Here is a 27,310-nt window from a genome sequence, read left to right on the forward strand (position 1 = left end):
AATAACAGCATTTCAAGAAGGCATCATCAGAAGGAAAAACACAAGGACTTTCCTTTGTGGGTCATGAATCGGTGGGGTGGGGAAGATTACATCAGCTGGGGGACATGAAAGTTTTCAGGGAGACCCTAGTCCATTCAAGTGACAGCTCCTCAATGAAGGGAGTGTAAGAAGCACACCTTTTGCATTGGAAATCTACTGATAATTAGACTACAGTAGTGGCATTGACATGGCTGGAACGCTGGTCCAGAGAGTTGCTTATCATCCTCATTCTTCCAGCAGCATTTGATCCTATGAGTTCCTTCCCTACACAATGAAATTACTGGTGAAGCAACTCCAAAGCACTGCACCATTTATTCATGACTTTGTTGAGCTTAGAAGCTTGATTTTAGTATCAAATAAATGCTCAACTTCTTGTTTTTTATTGTAACATAATGAACATTGTTAGCAACCCCAAAGTAGGGAGTTGTCACATAGGCCTTTCCTGTGATGGTAGGGAGTTACATCATACCATATACTGCATAAACAGAAAAAGAAATAACAGGACCAATAGGAGCACACCAATATGAATCAGGACATCCATGAGTTGGCATGGATGGTGAATGTTGGGCATCTTAAGTCCCTAGCTTAAGAAATAAACATGACATAAAAGCATTATGGATCCTCCATCCATCTGGAGACATGTACAAGTTATTTCCCCCAAAAGGCAGATCATTAATTTTATATGTCTAAAAGAATTAGGGTAAATCTGCATGGTAAGGGAACATCTGAACTCTGTTGTTTTTACCATCAATGACCCAAATCAATTCTTCTTTCTGTTGCCTTTCCTTCAAGGGGGCAGGGTTTGTGAGGGAATTGAAACAAATATTGAAATACCAGGTTTTGACATAACAAAAAGAGTCAGCATCAACTGCGCTTCCAGGGGGAGGGTGTTCCATAAGCGGGATACCATCATAGGAAAGGCCTATGCGACAACAATAAGAGCCTCCTCCCTCCCCTCACACTGAAATACCCACCATCCTGAAATACCCACCATCACCACCAGATGCCCTTATTAAAGTGATACATGTATGTACATGGGCACATTTAATATCTGGTCTAATTTTGACCTTTGAAATTTGACAGAGATGCATCTAAATCATAATTTCAGGAGTATCTTTTCATGCAGTTTCTCTCTGATGTAGCCCTTGAATTATTTATTCATTTTCTCCTCTTTTTATGTCATACAATGCTACATAGAAATACATATATAAGCTAAGATAAGGGGTGGGGGTAGAAGACCCATGAAAACTTGACCAATCAAGTTCACTAGGTCTGAGGATTGTGGTTTCATCTTGTTGAGAAACCACAGACCCATAATATATTTGGTCAAGATGATAATCAAATTGTTGAACGGGGCTGCCTCATCTTCGGACCTGAAGACTGAGGCCATCTCTACAGTGTACCCCTCCCCAAAAAGAGGAGTTCCTGTTTTTCCTGAAGGTGTTGGTACATCATCAGGGCAAAAAAAGAAAGCATGCTAAACTTAAAACTGTCCACTGTTTTTCAAATTGCATCCACACAAGAATGTATCCTATGGTGCTTGCCTCTGTAAATATTGCCCTGATTTCTGTAGCACCTTGTCTTTCTAAGGTGTAGATCTTAAGCAGCCTTCACAAATTTGGTACCTTCAGATGTTTGAGGCTGTAACTCCCACCAGCTGCAGCAAACACTGACCTTTGTATAAGGTAAAGGTAAAGGTACCCCTGCCCGTACGGGCCAGTCTTGCCAGACTCTGGGGTTGTGCGCCCATCTCACTCAAGAGGCCAGGGGCCAGCGCTGTCCGAAGACACTTCCGGGTCACGTGGCCAGCGTGACATCGCTGCTCTGGCGAGCCAGAGCTGCACACGGAAACGCCGTTTACCTTCCCGCTAGAAAGCGGTCCCTATTTATCTACTTGCACCCGGAGGTGCTTTCGAACTGCTAGGTTGGCAGGCGCTGGGACCGAGCAGCGGGAGCGCACCCCGCCGCAGGGATTCGAACCGCCGACCTTTCGATCGGCAAGTCCTAGGCGCTGAGGCTTTAACCCACAGCGCCACCTGTGTCCCTTGACCTTTGTATGGTTAGTATTAATTAGGTGTCACTCTGGGTTTTTAACCAGGGTCACACCATAGTTAAAGCCAGTAGAAGGAAAGCAAGGAGGATTTGTTATTGGCAGGGAGTTCAAATTCTGCAGCCCATCCCCTTACAGTGCAATCTTAACACATGTCCACTCAGAAGTAAATCTTATTCAGTTCAATGGGGCTTGTGCTCAGGCAGCTATGTATCAGATGACAGCCTTAATCACGGTCAAAGGACAGGCCACACTAGAAGCCCTAAGAATAGCTGTCATCTATTTTGAATGATGAAATGCAATGTGGTTGAATGGTTGGAACTGTTTCTTACCAAAATACGCTTAACCGCTTGCACACACAAAGCGCAGATGCCTCAGAGTAGAATGCATTTTATAAAAATATTTAAAGGAGCGCAGTGATGCCTGGAACGTTCTTCTGGATTTACCATGCATACATTTGGTTTCCTCCCCAAAATCGGGATCCATTCTAGAAAGCCAAGAGCAGACTTTGAAAGTCGACCACATTAGTATTAAGTGCAGGGCCGTTTGCTATTTAAGTAATTTGGGAGTGTCTGATGTCGGCTCCTTCCCGTAAATAAAATAACTTGTGTGACATGTAACACCTGGTCTTCCGCCAACTGGCTCCAGCGTGTTTCCTCCCCTTCTCGGGTTTCTTTCATTCACAAGTGAGCAGAATGACCTCTTGGTGCAGGGGAAGGAAAGGAAACTTAGAAGTGGGGTGTGAATATAACATTTTACAGGGATCATTAATCTGTCCCCCCTTTTTAATTTTTATTTGCATTTTCAAAAACAGGAACAGAGAGCATATTTAACCCCCTCCCCTCCCCCTTTCCCACTTACAACTTCCTACTAAATACAGCATGTATACATATACCATATGACTTCCCTTCCACACTTTCCCTGATCATTAATATGTTTTCAGTGGAAACACTTGATTTGGGCCTGCTCCGCACTGGTTTGGAATCAGTTGAACAACGAAGACATTTGTGAGTGGATTCAGATATTTATGAAATACATATATGCAAAATAAGGTGCTCTGGAATGGAAGCAGCAAATTAGGTTAGTGAGTCTGTGCAATCTGAGCCCGTAGACCCTCTCCAGGCCCTTTCGGCAGACACTGGAAGCTTCTGGTCTTTGAAATGAATAAAGATTTATAACCTGCTTTCTAATATTTTAAATACAATTTCCAAGGTGGCACACAATACAGTTTGTCAAACTAACAGCACATACAAAGACAGGAACAAGAGAAAATCACAAGAAACAAAACCAGATCAAGTAGCAATGGTAAAAGGGTATAAGTGACATCATGCTATCAAATAGAAAATAAACAGCCTACAAAACTCTCTGTGTAAAATCAGATTTTGTTATTCAGGGAACAGCTTGGGCAAATAAACACATTTCCAAAGAAAACTGCTTTGATTTCTTTCTCTGCTCAAGCCATTTTCCTGCGTGAGGCCAAGGACAAGATTGTAACTCCTCCGTTCTGTGTTCCAAAAGCCAACTGTATTGTCACTTGAAGCTTTCTCCCATGATGCCAGCTTTGCATGGGGGTACAATGCAGATTGCATATCACACACAGCTCTGTCTGCTTTATGCCCCTTAGCACCTACCCGTTAGCATCTACCACCTGAATCTGTCTCACTCTGCCCAATGACAGAGCTGGCTCTAGACCTGCTAACAAAGCTTGGAGCTTCCAAAAAGAAGAAATGTTTCCCAAACCAACAGTTGATGTATGTAACTGTAAAAAGCAGAATAAATGTTGCACAAAAATGCATTCAAACAATATGATCACAGGGGATTCTCCCCCTCCCCCTTTTTTTAACGAACTGGTGTACAAGTGCGCTGCCAAATATCCATGCATAGCACTCATAATAAAACCAATTCAAGTGTTCCCAACCTTTAACATCAAATGTTAAGATTTCAGTACAGTATACTAGTTTCAATTTACAGGGCAATCTTCCACACCAGGGGTCAGCAAACATTTTCAGCAGGGGGCCAGTCCACTGTCCCTCAGACCTTGTGGGGGGGCCAGACTATATTTTGAAAACGAATTCCTATGCCCCACAAATATCCCAGAGAGGCATTTTAAATAAAAGGACACATTCTACTCATGTAAAAAAACACTGACCATCCACAGGCCAGGTTTAGAAAGCGATTGGGCTGGATCTGGCCCCCAGGCCTTAGTTTTCCTACCCATGCTCCACATGCTTACCCTCTGGCCCCCTGCGTTGGCACCAAAGGTACAAACAACAACTTTGGGGTCAAATAGGTGTTGTGGATTTTCACTGGAAATCCAGTGTATGCCCCAGTAAAGACTGGGATCCAATGTAGCTGTTTTTCCTTAAGATAAAAATGACAACATTAACTGCTCTTTAAAAATAAAAAGTGGGAATGATTTAAGGTATGGTAGCCAAAGTGGTCTCTTCCAAATGTTGTGGAACTACAACTCCTATTGTCCCTGACTATTGGTCATGCTGACAGGGGCTGATGGGAGTCATAGTTCAACACCTGGTGGTCCCCACAATGGTTATCCCTGGTAGAAAGGGTAGTGTGGCTTAGCATGAAATCATGATTATCACCACAATGACTTGCTGTAAAGTGTATGCAGGCAACTCTCAATTTGAGTGCATATGATGCATGCCTGACCATGCATGTATGCGCCATGTTCGGCACCAGAAAATGGCGGGGACAGGACAGGGCAGGCTTACATGCACTCCAGCGATGGAGGCGTTGCTTGTATTGAAATTCTTCAACTTTGCGCTTTAGTGTTTAAGGGCACTGTGTCCTGCTGTGAGTGGTTTTATTTATATCATCAGGATTTTAGGGCTATAGTTCTACATTGCTGCAATAAGTGTTCTTTGATTTACGTATTATTTGGGGGGAGGAATTTGTATGCAGTATAAAAAAATCTTTTTGATTCTTTAAAGTCAGGAACCTTAATATCTTTCTGTTTTTCAGAGTATGATCTAGGTGTTTTTTTTAAAGGTACAAACTGATAGATTTGCGATCCAGTGAATTTTCAAGCTCATTGCAAACATGTCAGAATGGAAATGAAATAAACCATTTCTTATGTGCTGTATAACTGAGGGAAAATTTGGAAGGGAAAATGTTAGCTAATTATTATTTTTTGTCCTTTTCCATACAGGGCGGGAAGAAATTTTATAATGGACCTTGTGGGGGTCGAGACTGCAGTGCAGGCTGCCAGTGCTTTCCAGAGAAAGGTGGTCGGGTAAGTTGACTCTTTCTTCTTTTTTTGGTGAAGGGAAACAGTGCGCAGGTTTCTTATCACAGCTGTCTTTTCTCTCAAAGAAAACAGAGCTAATATGCTTAAGACCCTGTCTGGTGGATTCATAAGGCGAGGGGAGTGAGGAAGAACAGCTGCAGGAGAACACCAGGCCCAGCCAAAACTTTGAAATCTCACATAGAAGACTTAAACCTTACAATCTCGGCACCAAAGCTGCAGCAGACCCAGCCAGTTCACTGCAAAACAAAATACAGTAGATTCCTGTGTATGGACATCAAAAGAAACGTATTATTTCAAAGTCCCTGGCTCTGTGAGCTTCGATGTCACCGTTGAAGGACCCAGTGCTCATCTTATTTCTCCCTCTGGCCCCATCCACTTGATACATTTAAAACAGTTTCAAACCACTTTCAGACAGTCATAACTTCCCCCAAAATAATTATGGAAATTGTAGCTTGTTAAGGGGTGCTGAGAGTTGTTAGGAGAAACTCAACACCCAGACAGAGTGGCTTAACAGTCAAGCCTTCTTACCTGGGAACTCTGGGAACTCTAGTTGTGTGACGGGCGGGTGGCACTGTGGGTTAAACCACAGAGCCTAGGACTTGCCGATCAGAAGGTCGGCGGTTTGAATCCCTGCGACGGGGTGAGCTCCCATTGCTTGGTCCCTGCTCCTGCCAACCTAGCAGTTTGAAAGCATGTCAAAGTGCAAGTAGATAAATAGGTACCACTCCGGCGGGAAGGTAAACGGCATTTCCGTGCACTGCTCTGGTTCGCCAGAAGCGGCTTAGTCATGCTGGCCCCATGATCCGGAAGCTGTACGCCGGCTCCCTCGGCCAATAAAGTGAGATGAGCGCCGCAACCCTAGAGTCAGTCACGACTGGACCTAATGGTCAGGGATCCCTTTACCTTTAATAACTCTCATTAAACTTCAACAAACCACAGTTCCCAGGATTCTTTTGGGGAAGCCATGGCTCTTTAAAGTAGTGTGGGCCTCTTTCTGCATGTTCCTGTAAATCTTGTTCAGGCCTAGTTTATATATGGAGTTTAGTGGCTAATAGGACTCTTTTTCCCTTTTCTCTTTTTTGATCCACTTTGGACTGAAAGTTGGAAGGTTGGGTATTTTAAATGCTGCCTCATGGCAAAAGATTCCTTGCATACAGAAAGCTAAACCCTTCTTTGTCGACAAGAGTAGCGGTTCCCTGCTTGTACCCAGTGTGTGGATCTCACATGTTCTAGTTTAACATGCACACCTGGTGTTTGCACCATGCTACTTTATAGTCCTCCAGAATCTGGTGCCTTCCAGATGTTTTGGACTGCAATTCCCATCAGCTGCAGCCAGCATGGCCATGATCCCATCAGCTCCAGCATCGTGCAGCTGTGCTGGCTGGTGCTGATGGGTGTTGCAATCCAAAATAGCTGTTTGGGGCAGGCTGTAATAGACCCTTTCTGCTTTGGTCCAAATCACGTCCATCTCCTTGAACAAAACTTCTGACGAATGATGTAATCATTGACGGATGTACTGGGTGTCATCATCCTGTCTCTTTCCATTGCTTGGGTTCAGCTGGATTGTTTGAACTGGACGCATCGCTGTTGACCTTGCAGTTCAAACTCTTGGTTTTATCCTTTGTGAAGATGTCACAAAGATTTTGATTTGTTTTCACAACTGACCTGGGAACTTGGATGAACTTTTACTTTTATTTCTTGTGGGTTCTAAACTATTAGGTCTAGTCATTGCTTTAAAATTTTGGGGGTGACATGGTGGGGAGCAAGACCCTTCCCTAGAAATTCCAGCTCCCCTAAACAAGAATTGGAGGGGACTTTTATAGCAGCATGGAAGCATGCAATTAGCTCAGTTCAGGTATCACTGAAACCATAGTTTAGCATAACAACAAAGATGCAGTGAGCCTCATACTTCAATGCCCTCCCGCCTGCCTTCTCCAGTGTGGCCCCAAGGAAAAGTTCAGAAACTTTTCTTCTAGTTTAGATTAACTACACTGTATGATTGTTTTATTTTAATTTGACAAAAAATATTTTTGATTGACAAAAACATCTACGTGGTTTAGAAAGACAGTATAAAATATTCATTAATAACACCAATAAGACCAAGCATTAAAGCCATATATGAGTTTATGTAATAAAGTGGCATGTTAACATGTGGGTTGCATAATGGAAAAGTTTTTTGCAGGCTTCAGAAACAATATAGTAAAGGTGCCTGCCTAACATCGATGGGCAGGGAGTTCCAAAGTGTAGGTGCTGCCACACTGAAGGATCAATTCCTTGCAAGTGCAGAGCATCCAACTAAGAGCAGACCCACTGAAGTCAATGGACCTAAGTTTGTCATGTCCATTAACTTCATTGGGTCTACTGTAAGTAGAACTAGCATTGGATGAAGGGCAGTATAAAAATTTAATAAATAATAATGATAATACTGCCATTAATGCAGATTAGAACTTCCACCCAGAAGTGTAGGTTGAAATCCCACTCTTTCACCATTGCTAATGCTCTGCATTTGTGCGGGTGGAATTGTCCAAAGAATTAACCAGCATGGTAAAGAAATTGGGAATAAAGCCCATAGGACCACTTGGTTCTTCTTACTGGGCCAAGAGTGGGCACCTGAGAGCCTCCAGATGTTGATGTATGCAATGGTCGGGACTGATGGGAGTGGGGGGTCCCGACAACATCTGGAGTTCCACAGGTTTCCTGCCCCTGTTGTAGCCGATGGTAGAGTTTGCATTTGGTGCAGTGGGAAATTCCAGATACTCTCCCTGTGTGTGAAAGGTGCTTGTAGATGAGAACCAGATAGCTTAATTAAAGCTGTGCTCTGAAAGAAACAATCAGCAGAAGCTGCAAAAGGAATGTTGCAGATTTTCCACCTGGTTGCCATTCGCTCTTTGACCTGTAGCCTTAGGCTAGCTTAGCCCCTGAGCTGTTGCTGTTTTCGCCCCCACTTCTTCTTCAAGCAGTTGGTGAGCGTATTACCAGACAAGCCTTGCGGAGGAGGGAGTGGGAAGGCTTCCCCCTGACTCTGCTCTTTTTGGGCCATTAAGGAATGGAAGGGGCTTTGCACAGGCTCACCCACACAGCTGGCGATGCATCCTGCATGGTGCTCTGTGTTCTGTCATGTATTTTTCAATGCTTGCACAGCTTGGAGCAGCCCCTCACCTCCCCCTGCCCTTCCTTCTCCCATACCCAATCTCCCGAGGCCTGCTCTCTTATCTGGGAAGATAACTTCTCTAAACATCACTGGAAATGTTCTATATGGTCCTCTTACATCCTATCCCAGCCCAAAAAAGTACAGGTCATGTGAACTTCGCTTTAATTTCTTCTCTGTCTTTGGCAATGCAACATTTTCTCAGGAACTGAACAATTTGTAATGAGGTGGGTTATGTCTTCTTATCTTCTGCCAGGGGGAGAGAGCCTGTGTGGCTTCTGAATGATCTTTTTTAATCAGCCATACGGATGGGGGGTGTCAGGTGACCTTACCCCAATATTGAAAAAAATGCATTAGGTGGGGTGGGCCCCCACAGCTTGGCCCTAGCCCTACTGTCAGCATGCACACTTGCTTCACACCCCTTTGTTGGTACATTAGCTATTTTTCTTCTCCAGCATTTCATGTCCATCTTTGGATAGATGCCTTATTCAAGTTCTCTCTAGCATGCTCTGGTTTTTTTCCATATCCACATTAGTTGTAGATCATCCCCCCACCACATGGGTGGTCATGCCCTCTGTCTTTTGAAATTGTAGGGTCTCCATGCTAACATTGCTTTATTCTATCAGCTTGAGTCATTTCTTGCCACATATCCTGCATATAACCATTTTAACTTCACATCTTTTTCTATTACATATGTACCTTTTGATCTTTGTTGTATCCAGTTATTAGCTTTTCCGAATTTTAATGCTATTCCTAAAACTGCATGTTCCATGGCATGTTGTGTTGTTCTTTGCTCCATAATATGCACATATGGAACACTTCGTATTTCAAATCTAAGGAAATGTTTTAATTTAGTTATTTACAGCTGTATTATTATTATTATTATTATTATTATTATTATTATTATTATTATTATTATTATTTTATATCCCACCTTTTTCCAAACTGGGATTCTACTTTCGGAAACATTGTTATATAATACAAAGTAATGGGGGAAAACTAGTTAAAAACAATGATTAAAATACATCATAACACATTTAGAACCAGCAATTAAAATTCAGTTTGCCAAGTAATCAACATCATCTGCACCTTCGCTTCCAAAGACATGTTGAAATAGAAAGGAGTTGGCCTGCTGGCAGAAGGATAACAAATAGGGAGTCAGTTTACCTGTTTTTCGGAGTGAATTCCATGATATGGGAGCAGCCACAGCAGTTACTACTGAACTGCGTCACTGATGTTGATAGGACTGAAAGAAGGTGTTAACCCTTAGCACCTAGGAGGGAGATGTGATTTTTCAGGCCTGGGGCCAAGCCATAGAGGTCTTTATAGGTCATAACCATAACTTGGAATTGTGTCCCCAAACAGATCAGTAGCAGTGAGATTGTTTTAACAGAGGAGCAGCATGCTTTCTGTAACTGGCTGGCATTTAGCAGGCATTTGAAGAAGATCCAAATGCATACCAGGAGCTTCTCCCCAAACCTAGAACAGGGGTGCAGAACTTGATCTGATAAATAGGCCAGACCCCAACCTCCCCCACCCCTTCCAGGTCATTTTTACCACCCATCTGCCAGTCACCTATCATCATTGTAATGTCATGTGACAGCGATAAACTCACAAGGGGACTGCTGAAAGTGAACCCCTTTGAAGGTACACTTTAAGTACCAATCAGCCTTGGCAATGCGTCCTCTTGGTTGTGCCAGAGAGTTCCCAGACTACCAGTTGTTCCTTTGCAGCTGCATTCTTACACATGACATCAGGTGTGGGGACATCAGGTGTGGAGAAAATGTCCTCTTGGCCAAACTGAAACCTATGCCAGGTGCGGGCTGGAGGTTCCCCACCCCTGGCTTAGAACATCTGATGCAACCAGCTAGGCTCATTTATTCCTCTGCTCACCTGCACCAGCTGCTCTGCTGAGGTGCAATACCCACAATATTGCATGAGGGCACTGCAGTGCAGCAAACATGGGGCCAATCCTCTAAGACCCATCTCAGTGGTGTAAGGTGCCTGGGTCCAGCTATCTGAGTCAGCAATTAAAGCCACCTGTCAGCTTACAACCTGACTGTTATGCAGCTGTGCAGCTGTTTCTCCCAGCCTAATCTGTTTGCTTCATTGCCCCCCTTTCGTTCATCCCAGAATCCCCCCCAAAACTGTTTTCCTGCCTGTTCCCTTAACTGCTTTTCTGGTTTTGAACTTCATTTCCCCCTAATTCATGTGTCCTCTACCTCCCTTCGGTTGCTTTTCAAGAATAGGTATTGGGACTCTCAAAAGTAGGTCCCATCTTCTATGCATGGAACCCCATTGCTCTTCCCTTCATGGGAGATGCAGTTAGGTCAGGAAGCCTCTAGTTATTCAGTTTCTCATTTTTAATCAAGCCACAAAGCTTTGGTTACCAGCTTTAGAAAAAAGCCGGGATATTAAACCAAATTCAAACAATGGTTTAATATCCTGGCTTGTTTCAAAGCTGGTAACCACAGTTTCTTGGATGAACCAGGAAACTATTGTTAACTGAAGACATCTCAAGTTGTCTCAGGTTACTTAGTCAATATATGATTGACACAGTCAATGTTGCTGCATTTTAAAAAAATCTTTTAGGAAATTGCATTGTAAAAAAAAAAGAACCCAATAAGATAACCTTTCCTGATAATGCACATCTTCTAATCCATAGCAAATGTTGGTGTTTGTCAGAGAGATTTAAGTCTAGCCAATAAAAGAATCATGATATCTCTTTCTCCCAATGGGTAAACATAAAAGTGGGGTGGGGAAGGGGAGAGAGTAATACTGTTGTTTTACTTGGGGGTTACAATTATCTTCAAAGTAAAGAAGTCCCGACCATCTGTTAGCTGTTATTCAACATGTATTTGGCAAAATTTCAGGTGAAAATGAGGTAATAGTAAGTCAAACAAACTTGCTATGCCAATGTTGTTTTTATTAACAACCACCAAGACCTTTTTTTTTTCTAATTTCCAAAAATGCTCACTGCTGCCAAATGGGGCATTAAGCAATTAGTGTACATTTCCTCCCTCTCCCACTCAGTACAAGGAGTCCCAGCCATTAGCTGCATATGTGTGCGTGCCTATAGTGGTGAAATAAAAATTGTACATTGCAGCTGCTACCCTACCCCATTGCAGTTGTGCAATCAAGACAGGATCCGTGTACGTGTAGGTTGTGGTGAGAGTTCTGCAAGCCTGGAGAGCATGTTTGCCAAGACATCTCGAGGAGCAGGCGCTGCTGGTCATATCTTGCTCTCAAACATCTGGGTGTTTGGTCAGGATGACTCTTGAAACAGGCCATTTGTTGATCTTCCTGGCTGTCAGTGCCTGTAATGAAACAGTGAGAGCCCTTGGGCTGCCTCTGGAGACAGCTGCACTGTACTCCACAGTCAGATACAGGGCTGCCTACTCCCATGTAGACATTCCTCAAATGGGAGCCAAGTATGCCATAGTTGCATCTGGCAGGCTAAAAATGGGAGCTGCCAGGATAGAAATGGCTCTGTGCCCACCCCCACCCCCATCCAAGCACCTGTGCAGTAAACTTACCAAAGCTACAGGTCACACAGCATCTCCCTTGTCTGCAATGGCTCTGCTCTCCTAGGCTGGCAACTGGGTCTTCTCAATAGGAAGGGCTATCAGGGCTACCTGTTCAGGCAACAATAATCTTTCCTGGCTCTAGTTTTTGATCCGCCAGCTCTTATTCCTGGTTTGAGTCCTGGCTCCCATTCCATTGGTGCTTAGAGTTCAGCTCACAACATATTATTTTGCTTTGCAGCCAGCATAGCATGCTGCACTCCTTTTTCTGTAGTACTATACATAAAAAGTAGCTGTTCCCATCCCTGCAAAAACTCCGAAACCTTGTGGGTGTTGGGGGAAACCAGATGAAAATCCATAACTTTAGCAAAAGGGGCCGTGCTGTTCATACAGCTGCATACACATGGCTTATCTGTACTGAAACCAATTTTAAAACCTTTCCCATCTTAAATGAGGACATCTCAAGTGCTTGCTTTTGAAATGGCCTCAAAGCCTGGTTTGCAAACTGTGATCTTTGGAGCAGTTCCAGGGCGTCTTGCAAATTGCTTCTGGAACACTTGGCAATCCATCTGTTGCTCTGCAAACCCTGTTGTTTCTTGTGAGTGGTGGTCTTGCTAAGGAACCACGCACTACTTTTTCTTTTTCTTTTCTTTTTTTGCGTGCTCATAGATGAGCTCACTAGAAGGAAGGGACACCAAAGCATTGGAATGCATTAGATGTGCATTGCCTTGTGCTGGAGGGGAAAGGATGTTAGTAGAACACTTTACTTGACTGCACTTGGCATTTGTACAGCCCTGCTGTTCAGTCCCCTAAGCAGTTTCTTTCAAAAACTAAATGCTAAATCCAATAGTAGATGCGTAGGATGTTGGTCAATCGCATAGCAACATAGGGGGCGGAGCCTGGGAGACCAGGGTTCAAATCCCCACTTGGCCATGAACTCATTGGGTGGCCTTGCCAGTGTCTCTCAATGTAACCTTCCTCTCAGGCTGGTAGCGGGGGTTAAATTAGAGTGAGGAGAGCTGTGTGTGCCCACTTGAGCTCCCTAGAGAAAAAAGGCAGGATATAAATGCAAAAAATTAATAGATCTTACTAAGGCCCAATTGGGCCATCAATCTCAGTACAGTATCAGTCTTTCTCTTTTTTTTTTTATAAAATTTTTTATTCATTTTAAACAGTATAGAAAACAAAATAGACAACAAAATAGAAAAAGAAAAAGAAAAACATACAAACAAACATACATGACTTCCCCAAACCTTCCCATCACTGCACCCTTATTTTTTAAATTAGCTTTAAGCAATCCTTCTTTCAATTTTAAAAGAACAACTTTCTTTAAATTTTCTTAAGTTTAGATTTTAACAGCTATAAATTCTCTAATTTCATAGCCCTTGACATCTTCTCATTCCAAAATTTTACAAAAATTCTTAAGATACACTTTAAATTTTTTCCAGTCCTCTTCCACCGTCTCTCTCCTCTGGTCGCGGATTCTGCCGGTCATCTCTGCTAGTCCCATATATTCAATCACCTTGATCTGCCATTCTTCCAGAGTAGGTAGCTCTTGGGTCTTCCAATACTTTGCTAGAAGAATTCTTGCTGCCGTGGTTGCATACATGAAAAAAGTTCTATCTTTCTTTGGAATCGTTTGATCGACCATGCCCAGGAGAAAGGCCTCCGGCTTCTTTGCAAATGTCCACTTTAGGACCTTCTTAATTTCATTATAGATCATTTCCCAGTAGGCCTTAATTCTTGGACAGGTCCACCAAAGATGATAAAAGGTTCCTTCACATTCATTACACTTCCAGCACTTGTTATTGGGCAGATGATATATCTTTGCAAGCTTGACTGGGGTCATGTACCACCTATAGATCATTTTCATTATGTTCTCTTTTAAGGCACTACATGCCGTAAATTTGATGCCTGTGGTCCATAACTGTTCCCAGTCTGCAAACATAATATCATGTCCGATATCCTGTGCCCACTTAATCATTGCTGACTTTACTGTTTCATCTTGAGTGTTCCATTTCAGCAACAAATTATACATTTTAGACAAATTCTTAGTATTGGATTCCAATAGCTCTGTTTCTAACTTTGACCTCTCCTTCTGAAATCCTAGTCTCCTGTCTTGCTTAAATGTCTCATTAATCTGATGATAATGTAACCAGTCTCGAACTTTAGATTTTAGTTTCTCAAAGCTCTGTAATTTAGGCTTTTCACCATCGTATTCTATAATTTCATAATATTTTGGCCAATCTGATTCCATATTAAGTTTTTTTACCGCCTTGGCTTCCATGGGTGACAACCACCTGGGGGTTTTATTTTCCAACAAATCCTTATAACGAATCCATACATTATATAATGCTTTTCTGACAATGTGGTTTTTAAAGCCTCTATGAGCCTTTACCTTGTCATACCACAAGTATGCATGCCAGCCGAAGTTATTATCATATCCCTCCAAATCCAAGACATCTGTATTCTCAAGAAGTAGCCATTGTTTCAGCCAGCAAAATGCTGCTGCCTCATAGTAAAGTCTTAAGTCCGGCAGAGCAAAGCCCCCTCTATCCTTTGAGTCAGTTAAAATCTTAAATTTTATTCTGGGTTTTTTGCCCTGCCAGACAAATTTAGATATATCTTTCTGCCACTTCTTGAAACAGTCCATCTTGTCCAAAATTTGTAGTGTCTGGAAGAGAAACAACACTCTCGGCAATACATTCATCTTAATAACAGCAATTCGGCCTAACAAGGAGAGTCTTAGTCTAGACCAAATGTCAAGATCTTTCTTCACTTCCAACCAACATTTCTCATAATTGTCCTTAAACAGATTCATATTCTTAGATGTTAAATTCACCCCCAGATATTTCACTTTTTTTGTTATTTCCAAACCCGTTTCCCTTTGGAAGCTATCTTTTTCCTCCATTGTTAAATTTTTTCCCAACACCTTTGTCTTCTGTTTGTTTAATTTGAAACCTGCCACTTGACCAAATTTTTCAATAAGTTCCAATACCCTTTTTGTACTGGCTTCTGGTTTTTGCAAAGTCAAAACTAAGTCATCTGCAAATGCTCTTAACTTATAATGTTTAGCTCCGAGCTGTATCCCTTCCACCAGCTGGTCTCTTCTAATCATGTTTAACAGTACCTCCAGGACCGATATAAACAATAGGGGGGATATTGGGCATCCCTGTCGTGTCCCTTTTTCTATCGGGATCTCATCCATCACCATACCATTCACAATTAATTTAGCTTTTTGCTCAGAGTATATTGCACCTATACCATTTTCAAATTTTTGGCCTACCCCCATCCCTTGCAGATTCTTCTTCATAAAACTCCAACTAACGTTGTCAAAGGCTTTCTCCGCGTCCACAAAGATCAAAACTGCTTTTCTGTTTATGTTCGTCTCTAAAAGCTCCAAAATGTCTATAATGTTCCTCACATTGTCTGACATATATCTCCCTGGGAGAAAGCCTGTTTGGTCTTTATGAATCTCATCCAATAACACTTTTTTCAATCTTTTTGCTAAAATGTCTGCAAAGATTTTATAATCCACATTTAATAGTGAGATAGGGCGGTAGTTCTTAACTTGGTGCTTCTCAGTTTCTGTTTTCGGTATGAGTGAGATAAATGCTTGCTTCCACGATTCAGGAGCCTTTTTCCCCTCCATGATTTGATTACACACTTCTTTCAACGGTTGTATTAGCCATTCCTTAAGTGCTTTGTAGTACCTCGCGGTCAATCCATCTGGTCCTGGTGATTTCCCCAATTGCATACCCTGAATGGCACCCTCTATTTCTTGGTCTGTAATTTTCTCATTCAAAATCCTTTTATTATTTTCACTAATCTTTGAAAGTCCATATTTTTTAATAAAATCTTCTATCTCTTGTTCATTCTTTGGCCCTTGTGCATATAATTTCTTAAAAAAACTTTGAAAACAATTACTGATCTCATTTGGTTTACTGATGAGTTTCCCCTCTACCTCGAGGGATGTTACCGTATTCAGCTTTTGCCTCTTTTTCAATTGCCATGACAGCAGTTTCCCACATTTATCTGCTGACTCAAAAGTCTTTTGCCTCATTTGTTTTATTTTCCATTCTATTTCTTGATTTATCAGTTCCATATACTGGGTTTGTTGGTACTTTATTTCTCTTAAAATCTCTTGAGACTTGGGTTTAGATCTCAATTTCTTTTCTCCTTCTTTCATCTGTTCCCAAATTTTTTCTTTTCTCTCATTCTGTTTTTTCCTTTTTATAGAATTTTGTTGGATTAGGAAACCACGCATCACGGCCTTGCTAGCATCCCACACTATTCTTCTTTCCACATCTGATCTTAAATTCACCTCGAAGTAGTCTTTCAATGTCTTTTGGGCCTTTTTGTAAATAGCATCATCTCCAAATAGGGTGTCATTCATTCTCCATCTGAAGTTTCCAGCTGTTGTCAGTTTCATGTCCATCCTTATTGCGTTATGATCGGAGCAGGTTTTTGGGCAGATTTCTGTCTTTTTAACCCTTGGTGCCAGATTGCTAGAGATCCAAATTTGGTCAATCCTGGTCCAGGTCATCTTTGCTTCAGAGAAGAAGGTCCCCTCTCTTTCCAGGGGGTTCCTTGTTCTCCAAATATCAATCAAGTCCATGGTATCAGTCAGCTCGAAAAAGGTCTTTGGTAATCTCCCATCTTTAGAAATTATTTGTCTTTGCGCTTTGTCCATGTTTGTGGAGACGACTCCGTTCATATCGCCCATCATTATGATTTTAAAGTCCATATAGTCCATTAAAGTCTCATGCAACTTCTTAAAGAACTCTGCCTTCCCCTCGTTAGGTGCATAAACTCCTACAATCAAGATCTTTTCTCCATGTATTTGAATTTCCACTGCCAGATATCTTCCTTGTTCATCCTTAAAGATCATTTTTGGTTCTAATCTTTCTTTAACATACATCACTACCCCTCTTTTCTTAACTTTGTCTGACGAAATGAATTCCAATCCTAATCTCTTGTTTATCAGTAATTTTCTATGTATCCTGGCAATGTGGGTTTCTTGCAGACATATTACATCTAGATGTTCTTTCTTTAATATGTGAAATACTTGACCTCTTTTTCGGGGGTGGTTCAGACCATTACAATTCCAACTCAGAAGTTGCAGAGACATTTTGTTACTGGGCTTCTTTTCCACCGACTGCTCCAAGTGCTTGCTCCTCGTCTGTCGGTGCTGGGGTCAGGCCAAATGATAAGTTTGTTATATCCAATACCTCCCTCTCAGTCACGGTTCCTTTTTGGAAATCCTCAGCGTTTCTTTCGAGGAATTGATCTTTCTCATGGATTGTTTTGATTTTAATTTTCTTCCCTTTGAAGTTAAAGGACAACCCCTGTGGGAACTCCCACCTGAATCGGATGTTATTTGCTTTCAGTAGGTCCACTAGGTCTTTAAATTGGGCCCTAACTTCCAAAAAGTGTTTAGGGATATCTTTGAAGATCTGTATTTGGGAATTTTTGATGATCAAAGCCTTCTGGAAGTGAAGGTTCAATAATTTATCCCTTTCTTCTTTGGATCTCAACGTGATTAAACAGTCCCTTGGTTTCTTGCCTTGTTTCCTGCCAATCCGGAAGGCTGTGGTTATTGCAAATTCATCTTCCTCTCCTTCCAACTCATCCGTCCAGAATTCTTGGAATTTGTCTGTGAGAAATTCCCCAAGGTTGTCCTCTTCCTCCTCTGGTACCAATCTTAATTTCAGATTCTTGCTTTTTCTCTCCAATTCCAAAAGTGCCAAAGTAGCATCGTGTTCATGTACTTTCTTTGCAATAGGTGCAAATTTTCCCCTGGTTTCCTCGGCAGTGCTCCTAGCGGTCTCAGCTATTCTCCTTGTCTCAGTACTTTCCTGAATTAAACGGTTAATAGAGTCAGTATTTGAAGATATTGCCGTTGTGTTCAGGTCAAGTCTTGTTGTCAGCTCCGTCAGTTTCTTAGAGTTCTCTGTTGATTGCTTGGTAAGTGCTTCTAAGGATTGATTTATTCTGAGCAGAGCCTGTGTCATAGAATCCATTGATGCCGATGTGCCTTTTTCCTGTGCAGCTGTAGCTCCTGTTAAAGAGCCTCTTTTTTGAGCTTGCTTTTGAGCTTGTTTTGTTTTGCTTCTTGTTGATATCTCTTCCAGTGGAGTGCTCATCTCAAGGTCATTCACACAGGAAAGTTGTAAATGGAAAGTCCCACTTTCCTGCCTTGATTTTCTGTTTTAGTCCTCTAGAGGGAGAAGTTGTATCCAAATAACTGTAACAAAGAGACAGGGGAGCCAAAAGCCATGCAAAGTCCCAAAAGAAAAAGTTTATCCAACAGTCTTACTTTGTTGCTACTGAAAAGTTACAAATTTTGCCCTCTAAAGTCCCGATACTTTTGTTTCAAAAGAGATCTTACTTTGTAGCGCCGCTTTCTTTTGACAGTTCTCTCCAGGCGCTCACCTCTCAGGCAGCCCGGCCAGGGGTATCGACAGCGGAGAGTTTTCCTTTCTAAACTCTCTTCAGTTAGCAGGTTAAATTCAGTCAATCTTCTTCCCCCCCTCTCCCGCTCAAAAAAAAAAGGGGGGGAGATCACCTCAGATGTCAGGCTTAACAATTTTCAAAATAAGGGTTCCTTTTAAATATAGCTAGTTCCTTTCATTGCTACTTAAGTCGTGCAGTTCCGGGAGGCTGACTTCCTTACTTTTTCGCCTTCCCGTTTTCAGCCAAATCTTCTTAATTTACTGAGTCCGTTAACTTTATATTTGCCGTTCTTACTCACGGGTTGTTGTTGCCAATTAGTCGTTTCAGGAAGGAATCGGCGCTCTCCGTTAATGGCGACGCGGCTTCGCTCCGCAAGCTGGGTTACGATCCTCAGCACCGCGCTCACACCCGGTGCCGTTCCGGAGCCTTTAAAAAGGCTCTTTCACGATACCGGGGGGCGCAAAGGTGCCCACCGAATCTCCTTGTCCACAGGCTTCAGCGCCTGTGATTTTAGGGGTCCCCCGCTCGCCGTAGCGGGACAGACCCGAACTTACGGAGCAGTCCTGCTTCAGAGCTTGAAGCAAGGACCGCCATTAACGCTGGCGCCGACCGGAAGTCCCTAGTATCAGTCTTTCTCAACCTTGTATCCCCAGATGTTGTTGGACTACAACTCCCATCTTACCTAGCCAGCATGTCCAGTGGTCAGGGATGATGGGAACTGTAGTTCAAGAACATTTGTGGACCCAAGGCTGAGAAAGACTGTTCTTTACTGAATCACAGTGGATCTCCAGGGTTCCACATGGGAAACATCTTCATCTCTACCTTGAGATGCTGGGCATTGAACCTCGGATCTTCTGTTTGAAAAGTTCTGCCACTGAGCTACCCCCCACCTCCCTTCCCATATAAGTAACTTTTCAAAGATAACATGAGCCATTGTAGTCTGAAAATTATGTGTACACTGGATGTGTCAGCATACCTGCCAACATTTCTCAGATGAAAATGGGACATTTTTCACTCCTCCACCCATTTTTGTCCCTCACCCCCACAGAGCTAATTGTGGGCCTGTGAAGGATTTATTGGAAACATTATTGGAAATCTTGCTGATATCTTCCTAGCCCACTGTGCTATCAATGAGTAAATGGAAGATGCAAAAGGAAGGAAACACATTAAATACATAAAGTGCTTAATAACTTGGGACCAGCTTCCTGAGATAAACTTACCCCATATATGCCCACTTGAACGGTTCAGTCTGCAGAACTATCACTGCTGCAGGTACCACATAATATCTGTTCTGCATTTGTAAGAAACCAATCTTTTAGTGTAGCAGCACCTACATTTTGGAATTCCCTGCTGATTGACATTTGACAGGCATCTTCAGTGTACTTGTTCTGGTGCCTGCTAAAAACATTTTTGTTTAGACAAGCCTACACAGATTTGTAGAATGCTGGTGTGTGTTTTGATTGGTTTTTAGGTTATCTCTGATCTTTTTTTTTTAAGGTTTTAGATAGCTGCTTATACTGATAATTTTCTTGTTTTATTCTTCTATAAACCTCTGTGAAGGGTGTTGTAGTTTGTTTGTTTTTACAAACAAGCAATGTATAAATTTTATGACATAAATAGATAAATAAATTTCACTGGAGAATCTAGGCAGAAGTATATATGAATGTAGGGTTAGGCCCTTCTTCTGAAGTTAGGTCCTCAGAAGAGAGTATCAAAAGCAATAAGGGTGTAGAACCATCCATTTAGACAGCCACAAGGGCAAAAGTCAAGCTGAAAGCCAGGAAATAAAAGCTTCGCCAACAAGTCTCAGTGCCAGAAACTGCAAACCTAATTAGGCTGTGAGGAAGTTCACCCGCCATAAAAGCCTGCAGCCAAGCTAAGTTCATAGTCAAATGGTTAATCCAACAAGTTCATTGTGGTGCCAGTTGGCTTGGAGCAAATAGGATGTCTGTCTAAGGATCTTCCTAGAAAATAAATAATGTTTGTATCTGTGATGCAAGGCAAAAGCGTTCTTCAAAGAGGAGAGAGAGAGAAAAAAATTTGTGGATTTGAAGCAGACTGGAACGTATCCTGATACAACAATGGCTTTCATAATGCTAATAATGCCAGGAAAGGTCTTTAAGATGCGTTCCAAAGTGTGTTTAGTAAATGTGTGCTAATGTTGCATAACACTGAAAGGAAATGCCAGAGGAAAAATCACAATTAATGTATTGCAGAACAGTGTATTTAACGAGTTACAACCTGTATGCTATTACATGCCTTCAATTTGTTTAAATTAATGAATCAATAGGTTAGAAGGACAAGTCAACAAAGAGAAGCTGTATGCCTCTAAGAACATTGTCCAAACTTGGCAACATTTCTTTGGCATGATCTGATAGTTGTCACTTCCATTTTGGACCTAATGATTATTCTTTTTAACTTCTGGCTGGCAAGAGGTAGATTCTACCTAGAGCCAACTTTGATCAATGTGAAGACTTGTCTCCCCCCCCCCCCAGCCTTCTATGAAAAGGCTTGGCCTGGCCATCGGTCCATCATGACTTATACACATGATGGTTCCCAAACAGCTATGTCAGACCCTTCTTGTTCCTTCTACTGCAAGGATGAGGAACCTGGAACTCTCCTGATTTTGCTGAATACAACACCCATTATCCCTGGCCATGCTGGCAAGGCTGGATGGGAAGTGAAGTCCTAGAGCACATGAAGAACCACGTGTTCCCCACCCTTGTTCTACTGGAACACCTTCTTCTTCTTCTTCTTCTTCTTCTTCTTCTTCTTCTTCTTCTTCTTCTTCTTCTTCTTCTTCTTCTTCACCTCTGATGAAACAACCTGGACCTTTGGCATTGGCGAGATGGATGCTTAAAGTTTTCTTCTACCCTCCAGGTCAGGCATCCTCAAACTCGGCCCTCCAGATGTTTTGGGACTAAATTTCCCATCATCCCTGACCACTGGTCCTGTTAGCTAGGTATGGTGGTAGTTGTAGTCCCAAAACATCTGGAGGGCTGAGTTTGGGGGTGCCTGCTCCAGGTAGTCTATCAAGCAGGGGGACATGGGGGAATCTTGGTGTCCATTTGTAACTTCTTGCTTTGGTTAAGTTATGATGAGTTTTTTGGCTAAGTTAGCTACTCCAACTCGAGTCACTGACATTGGTGGTCCAAGTTGCCCTGGACTGTTTCCTCCAGTGTGATGTTGTTAAGTATCAAGCATGACATGCATGTTTGAAATAGATGAAATGAGAGGACTAAGGTATTTTCATGGTTTTTGTAATGATACCCATTTCCACATTTTCCTTGCACATCTCAACCCCACTGAACAGAGCTTGTTTCGTCAAATATTCAGCCTGAACCAAACTTAGAATAATACAAATTCCAAAAGGATAGCCATGTTAGTCTCCTGCAAGAAAAATAAGTGCCTTGTCTTGTGGCACCTGGTTTAAAGAGTAGCAAACCAAATGTGATATAATCCTTCCCACTTTGTAAGGAAGAGACACTCCTGCAGCTGCCACTGTTTATTGTGCTAGTGCTACACTTTCACCCAGATTGTTCATCTTTATTAATTGCCATGTAATTGATCACAGCTCTGAAAAGCATATCTGTGCTAAACAATATATGACCTTGCTTGACTTTATAATGTTATGTTTTTTGTCTAAAGTTGTGTAGGTGGACTTTCCAGCTGGTGTTTTGATGTTCATTTTAATTTTGCCACCATTTGGTGCATGCATTCCCACCCACCCCATCTGCATACATTTATTTATTTTTTTAAATGGAATTTTGTGAGTGGCAAATCAGACAATCATTTTCAGAAGGAAAAGAATCAGAATCTTGATGCTAAAGATGCTTATCACAAGCTGTTGGGGTGAAGGGTCTGGGTTTCCTGCAGATGCTCTTGAGTGCCTTACTAAGTTATTTGAACAGCAAAACTGAATTTTTAAAAAGTGTTCTTATCTAGTTGCAAAGGTTTTTCAGGAGAGGCAATGATATTCTTAGAAAGCCAGCTTAGAACCAAACAGTAACATCTTTAATACCCCTGATTTTCATCCAGATAAATATATCATGTGGCACAAACTTTCCATTTAAATCAGCTGGTGCTTTTTTTTTTTTAAAAAAAAAAGGTTTATTGGTTCTCCAAATTCCATGTAATTATTTAAAACCATCTTCAAAGAAAGATGGCTAATGAGATAGCTCAAGATGAGATGACTACAAGTGCTTTTGGACATGTCAAGAAATACATCAATGTGGCTGAGATTATCTGGTCAGATGTTATAATACTGTGTGCTTTAAAACTAACTCTTGAGTTTTGTTTTTAAATAGTTGTCTGCTTACGTTCTGTAGCTGGTAACATCTGCTCTCAAGGCAACGCTGTCTTGAACATCTAATTATTTTTCATGCATCTGTTATCACCATATCTGACACAACTTTATTCAAGCTACAACAGATGTAATTACTGGCATAACCTTAACTATCCAAATTAATTTTTTGTCCTTAGTTGTTATGATCTTACACAGTTCCTGGGTCTTCATGTCTCTGATCCTGTTCTGGATGTCTCCCAGTTATCTATTAACGGCATCTCTGTATCATTCAATAAGACTGTTCTTTTTTACTATTATTCTGTGATTATTATTGTATTTTGAAATTTTGTAAAACATCAAAATACAATAGTCTTCTTCTTTGGTGATCACTCGTAGCCAAGTAAGATTGTCTTCCATGAATATGGTCTTAACAGTGTGTCCCTAAGTGTCCCTAAGTGATGGTGGAGGCCAATTCTGGATCCACACTTCCTTCCACAGTGGGGACATCTGTTTCTGAGTGGGAGTTGATCATGGTGAGGAGTTGCCAAACGTGCATTCCACAGAACAGAAATAAAATCCAAAATAAAAAAATCAGCATTAGATAAAGATAAGGTTCACAGTTCATTGGTAGAGCATGTTAGGAGTGAAAGGCTGTATTTTAGTGGCTAGAGCATCTGCTTTGCTTGCAGAAGGTCCCAGGTTCAGACCTCAGCATTTCCAGGTAGGGCTGAGAAAGACTCTGAAGCATTCTGTGAAGCATTCTGGATAACTATACAGTAGTACCTCGGGATGTGAACGGAATCTGTTCCGGAGTCCCGTTCACATCCAGAAGCAAACGTAACTAGCAACAGCACATCTGCGCGCACACATGTCGTTTTTCGCTGCTTCTGTGCATGCGCATGACGTCATTTTGAGCGTCTGCGCAGAAGTAATGCGCTCCCTTACTTCCGGGTTGCTGCGGAGCCCAACTTGAACACGCTCAACATGAATCATATTCAACCCGAGGTATGACTGTACAGCAAAACAGCATACATAAAACATCAATGGATTTACAAGTTCATTTAAAATCCCCAGAAGATAAAAGTTATTTGCTTGGTACCAATAAGAGTGCAAAGAAGGTGTCAGACTAGTGTCTCTGGGGAGGTATTCCATAACCAGGTTGTGATCTAAGAAGGTCCTTCCACAAATAGCTGCCTGTCACACCTGGGTTGATGGCAGGTACCTGGAGACGAGCCACTGATGATTACCTTGGGATCCAGTAGATATATGTTGTAGGTGGTGATCCTTCCAATAAACTGGTCCCAAGATGCTGAGGCTTTGATTATTTTGTGTGGACCAGGGCTGAGGAACGTGTGGCTCTACAAACACGTATCGTTCGGTTATAATTCCTATTATCCCTGACCTTTGTCCATATTGACTGGGGCTGATGGGAATTAGAGTGTGACAACATATGAGTACAGGTCCCCCATCCCATGTGCACACTTAGTACCGGGGAGCTTGAAGGAGCACCTATCTCCATATCGTATCTACCCATACATTACGATTTTCAGTGGAGGACCTCTAGAGTGCCATTCCCTGTTGTGTATTCTCATGACATTGAAGAGGCATCAACTCTCTGGGTCTAGAGTGTGCAGACTGCTGCACCTCGGGACTTGTGAGGAGGAAGGCAAAGAGGCCAACAGTAGGTAGAGCCAGGGCCAATGACAAGCAGAGCCAACTAATTCTAGTTTAGTCCCCATCCTACTCCCTGGCGAGTCCCACAAGGCAACACTGAGATTAAGAAAAAGGAAGCTGAAAAGCTGTCTCACTTCCTGGACTGGTTCAAATAAGAAGGCAGGCAGAAGTTAGTGGGGCAGTATTGTCCCATTTGCCTAATGGGTCCACTGATTATAGTTTCAACAACTGTTCCATCATCTGTCAGGGTTGCAGTAGTTGTACCATGCACTGCATATCCTTTCCAACTATATAGTTCTTTCCAACTATATACTCAGATGGATCTAGCACCTAGGGTAATGGTTTACTCTACTTCTCTTGCTCATTCTCGCAAACAACCCTGTGAAGCAGAAAGGTGGAGAACCAATGATTTAGAATGTAGGAAACTTTCTTCTTTGATGGCCAGACAAGGGGTTGTCGCCAGCTACTCAGCCCCATTGCAATTAATGATTCTAAGTTAGTTAAGTCCATTAATTTCAGTGGGTCTGCTCTGAGTAGAACTAGCATTGGATACAACCCAGCTGTCACTATACTGTTGCCCTTCAGATGTTTTGGACAATAACTCCTACAGCAGCAGCTGACATAGCCAATTGTCAAAGATGGTAGCAGTCTCTTCATTGTTGAGAGATGGTTTAAACCAGTATTGACTGGCAGTAGTGCTCTAGGGTCTTAGGCAGAGGAGGGTCTTTCCATCACCTGCTTCCAGGCCCTTTTAACTGGAGTAGCCAGTGATTGAACCTGAGACCTTCTGTATTCAAAACATGTGTTCTGCTTCTAAGCTGATGGAGAGTTTTGAACCACAGTTCTCGTGTGGCTTGATCTTGAGAAATGGTTGTGAGATGTGCTAAGCCACAGTGGATCTTTGGGTTCATTTGGCACAGATGATCTTGCCTTTCCACAGTGCAGGTCAGCTTGACCATGTTAAAAATACCCTGCCATATAAATAATTTACTTTGTACACCGTTCCTGTTGCCGTCACTTATGAGAAATAATTCATCCTGGGATTTTCACTTCTTTGCTGCTGCAATCCTGCCAAGAATTTTTTAAAGAGTTTTTATATTTATTTTATTTGTAAAAAAGAAGTTGGGCTGGGAATGGGCATAAAATAAACAGTAGATTTATGTAAGTGAAGGCTTTAGAATCCCCAGAACGGCTGTTTAACCACTTCTCACCAGCCTCTCTCCCTTCCATAGAGTTTGCGGGAGAGAGGGAAAATATCCAAGCAAGAGGCTGCTTTTCATCAGGGCTGGATTACTTAACAAGTGCTGTGGTTGGTGTGGTTTTCCTGAGTTTAAGCTGATCAGGCTATGAAAGGCATTGCAAATTTGGATGGGTGAGAGCTGACAGAATTACTGCCATTGCCCCCCACCCCAAGCTGAACCGCAAGGCCACACAAATAGGTGCTCATATTGGGGAATGTAAACTTGCACGCTTGGAAATCTGGAGAGGTGTGGCTCAGACTGTGCACTTTTTCTTCAGCAGAGAGAGAAAACTGCCAATTTTATTTTGCTTATCTCTGGACCAGAACCTCAGCTGCACTCCCTTAAGCCCAGATTGTGGGAGGATCATTGATGAAACACTCTGTGCATACTTAAAGGCACAAGGTTTTTTTTAAAAATAATTATCCACATATTTCAGGGCTGAGCCTTGAGACATAGGGAGCTGGCTCTGGAGGTCATCCCTGTCCTGTTTTAGGAAAAGGAGGGGCAGTCAGTTAAGAGTCTGTGGCACTCACAATTTAAGTTGTTAGGCCTTGAAGAACAGGGGCAAGTATGGTGAGTTGCCTAGGCCAACCCAGGAGAGCTCCCTGGAGCCAGGATTGGCAAGAACTTTCCCAAGAGTGAGCATTTTAAGGCATGATACAGTGGCCAATCTGATAACCACTTAGAGGGGGCAAGCCTAACAGGAGCTATATGTTGCATGAAGGGCCATAGCTCTATTCTGCACCCGCTGGCTCATAGAGCATAGGGATGCTGAGAGTTACCTATGAGCTGTGTCCTGTAAACCAGAGGAGTTAGCTAAGGGCTCATGCTCTGGCTTGGATGGTGCAGGAGCAGAGGTGATGGCTCTTCAGGTGCTGCCTCCTCTTCTGTCATCTCTGAGCTGGATGCAGATCATGACCTGTGAACATGGCAATCGCGTCTGTAATCTGTGCCTGATAGCATTGTTCTTCCACCAGTGTGACAGGACCCACAAGTGATGGTACTCTGATCTGAGGTGGGTTACATCAGTGGTGCAGCCACCATTTTCCTTTTTGATGGTTTGCCAACTTGGGTTGATTATTTTTGGGTTGCCAAGCAGCTGGAGGAGAAGACAGAGGGTATAAAAAGAACTGTGAGCAGAAAGAGCCCTTTCCCCGTCCTCTGGACCTCCTGGGAAACTCAGCAAACTTGCTGTACCTGGAACTGGGTGTGGCACATGCAGCTGAATGGGACACAACTGCAGGCAAGGAAGGACTTTCCACTTTGAGCCTGCCCATAAAAAGCAAGTCTAGAGTGAGAGACCAGGGTGCTGCCTGCTGTTTACAGGAATTATTCTCATTGTCAGAGTTTTGGGGTGAACTGAGAGTTTGTTTGGACCCTAGTTAAGAACCCAGAGGCCAAGAGGGAGGGTGTGCCAAAAGGAAAATGAATGGATATTGATTTATATATATTAGTAACTTTGTATTAATGTAACATTTTATATGTAGCTGTGTATTTTTGTAATCTTTTGTTTAAGTTGTCTGTTGTTGCTTCTGTTTTTTGTTTACTACTTTGATATATTTTTAACATATTAAGCATTATACAAATCAAGTTGTCTGCAGCCCCTCTGCCCACAAGAAGCTTTACCT

The 27,310-nt window shown here is 42.3% G+C and overlaps 1 protein-coding gene across 3 annotated transcripts in view; it reads left to right on the top strand.

Moving 5' to 3' along the window:
* COL4A6 (collagen type IV alpha 6 chain) overlaps window positions 1–27,310 on the top strand; it is a 184,616-nt gene that overhangs the window by 59,839 nt on the left and 97,467 nt on the right. For all 3 annotated transcript variants that reach the window (XM_081897303.1, XM_081897302.1, XM_081897304.1), the window contains exon 4: window positions 5,256–5,339. In XM_081897303.1, coding sequence (XP_081753429.1) covers window positions 5,256–5,339 — 84 coding nt within the window. The remainder of the gene's footprint in view (window positions 1–5,255; window positions 5,340–27,310) is intronic.

The sequence above is a fragment of the Podarcis melisellensis genome, assembly GCF_964234715.1.
Source record: "Podarcis melisellensis genome assembly, chromosome: Z".
Classification (NCBI taxonomy): Eukaryota; Metazoa; Chordata; class Lepidosauria; order Squamata; family Lacertidae; genus Podarcis; species Podarcis melisellensis.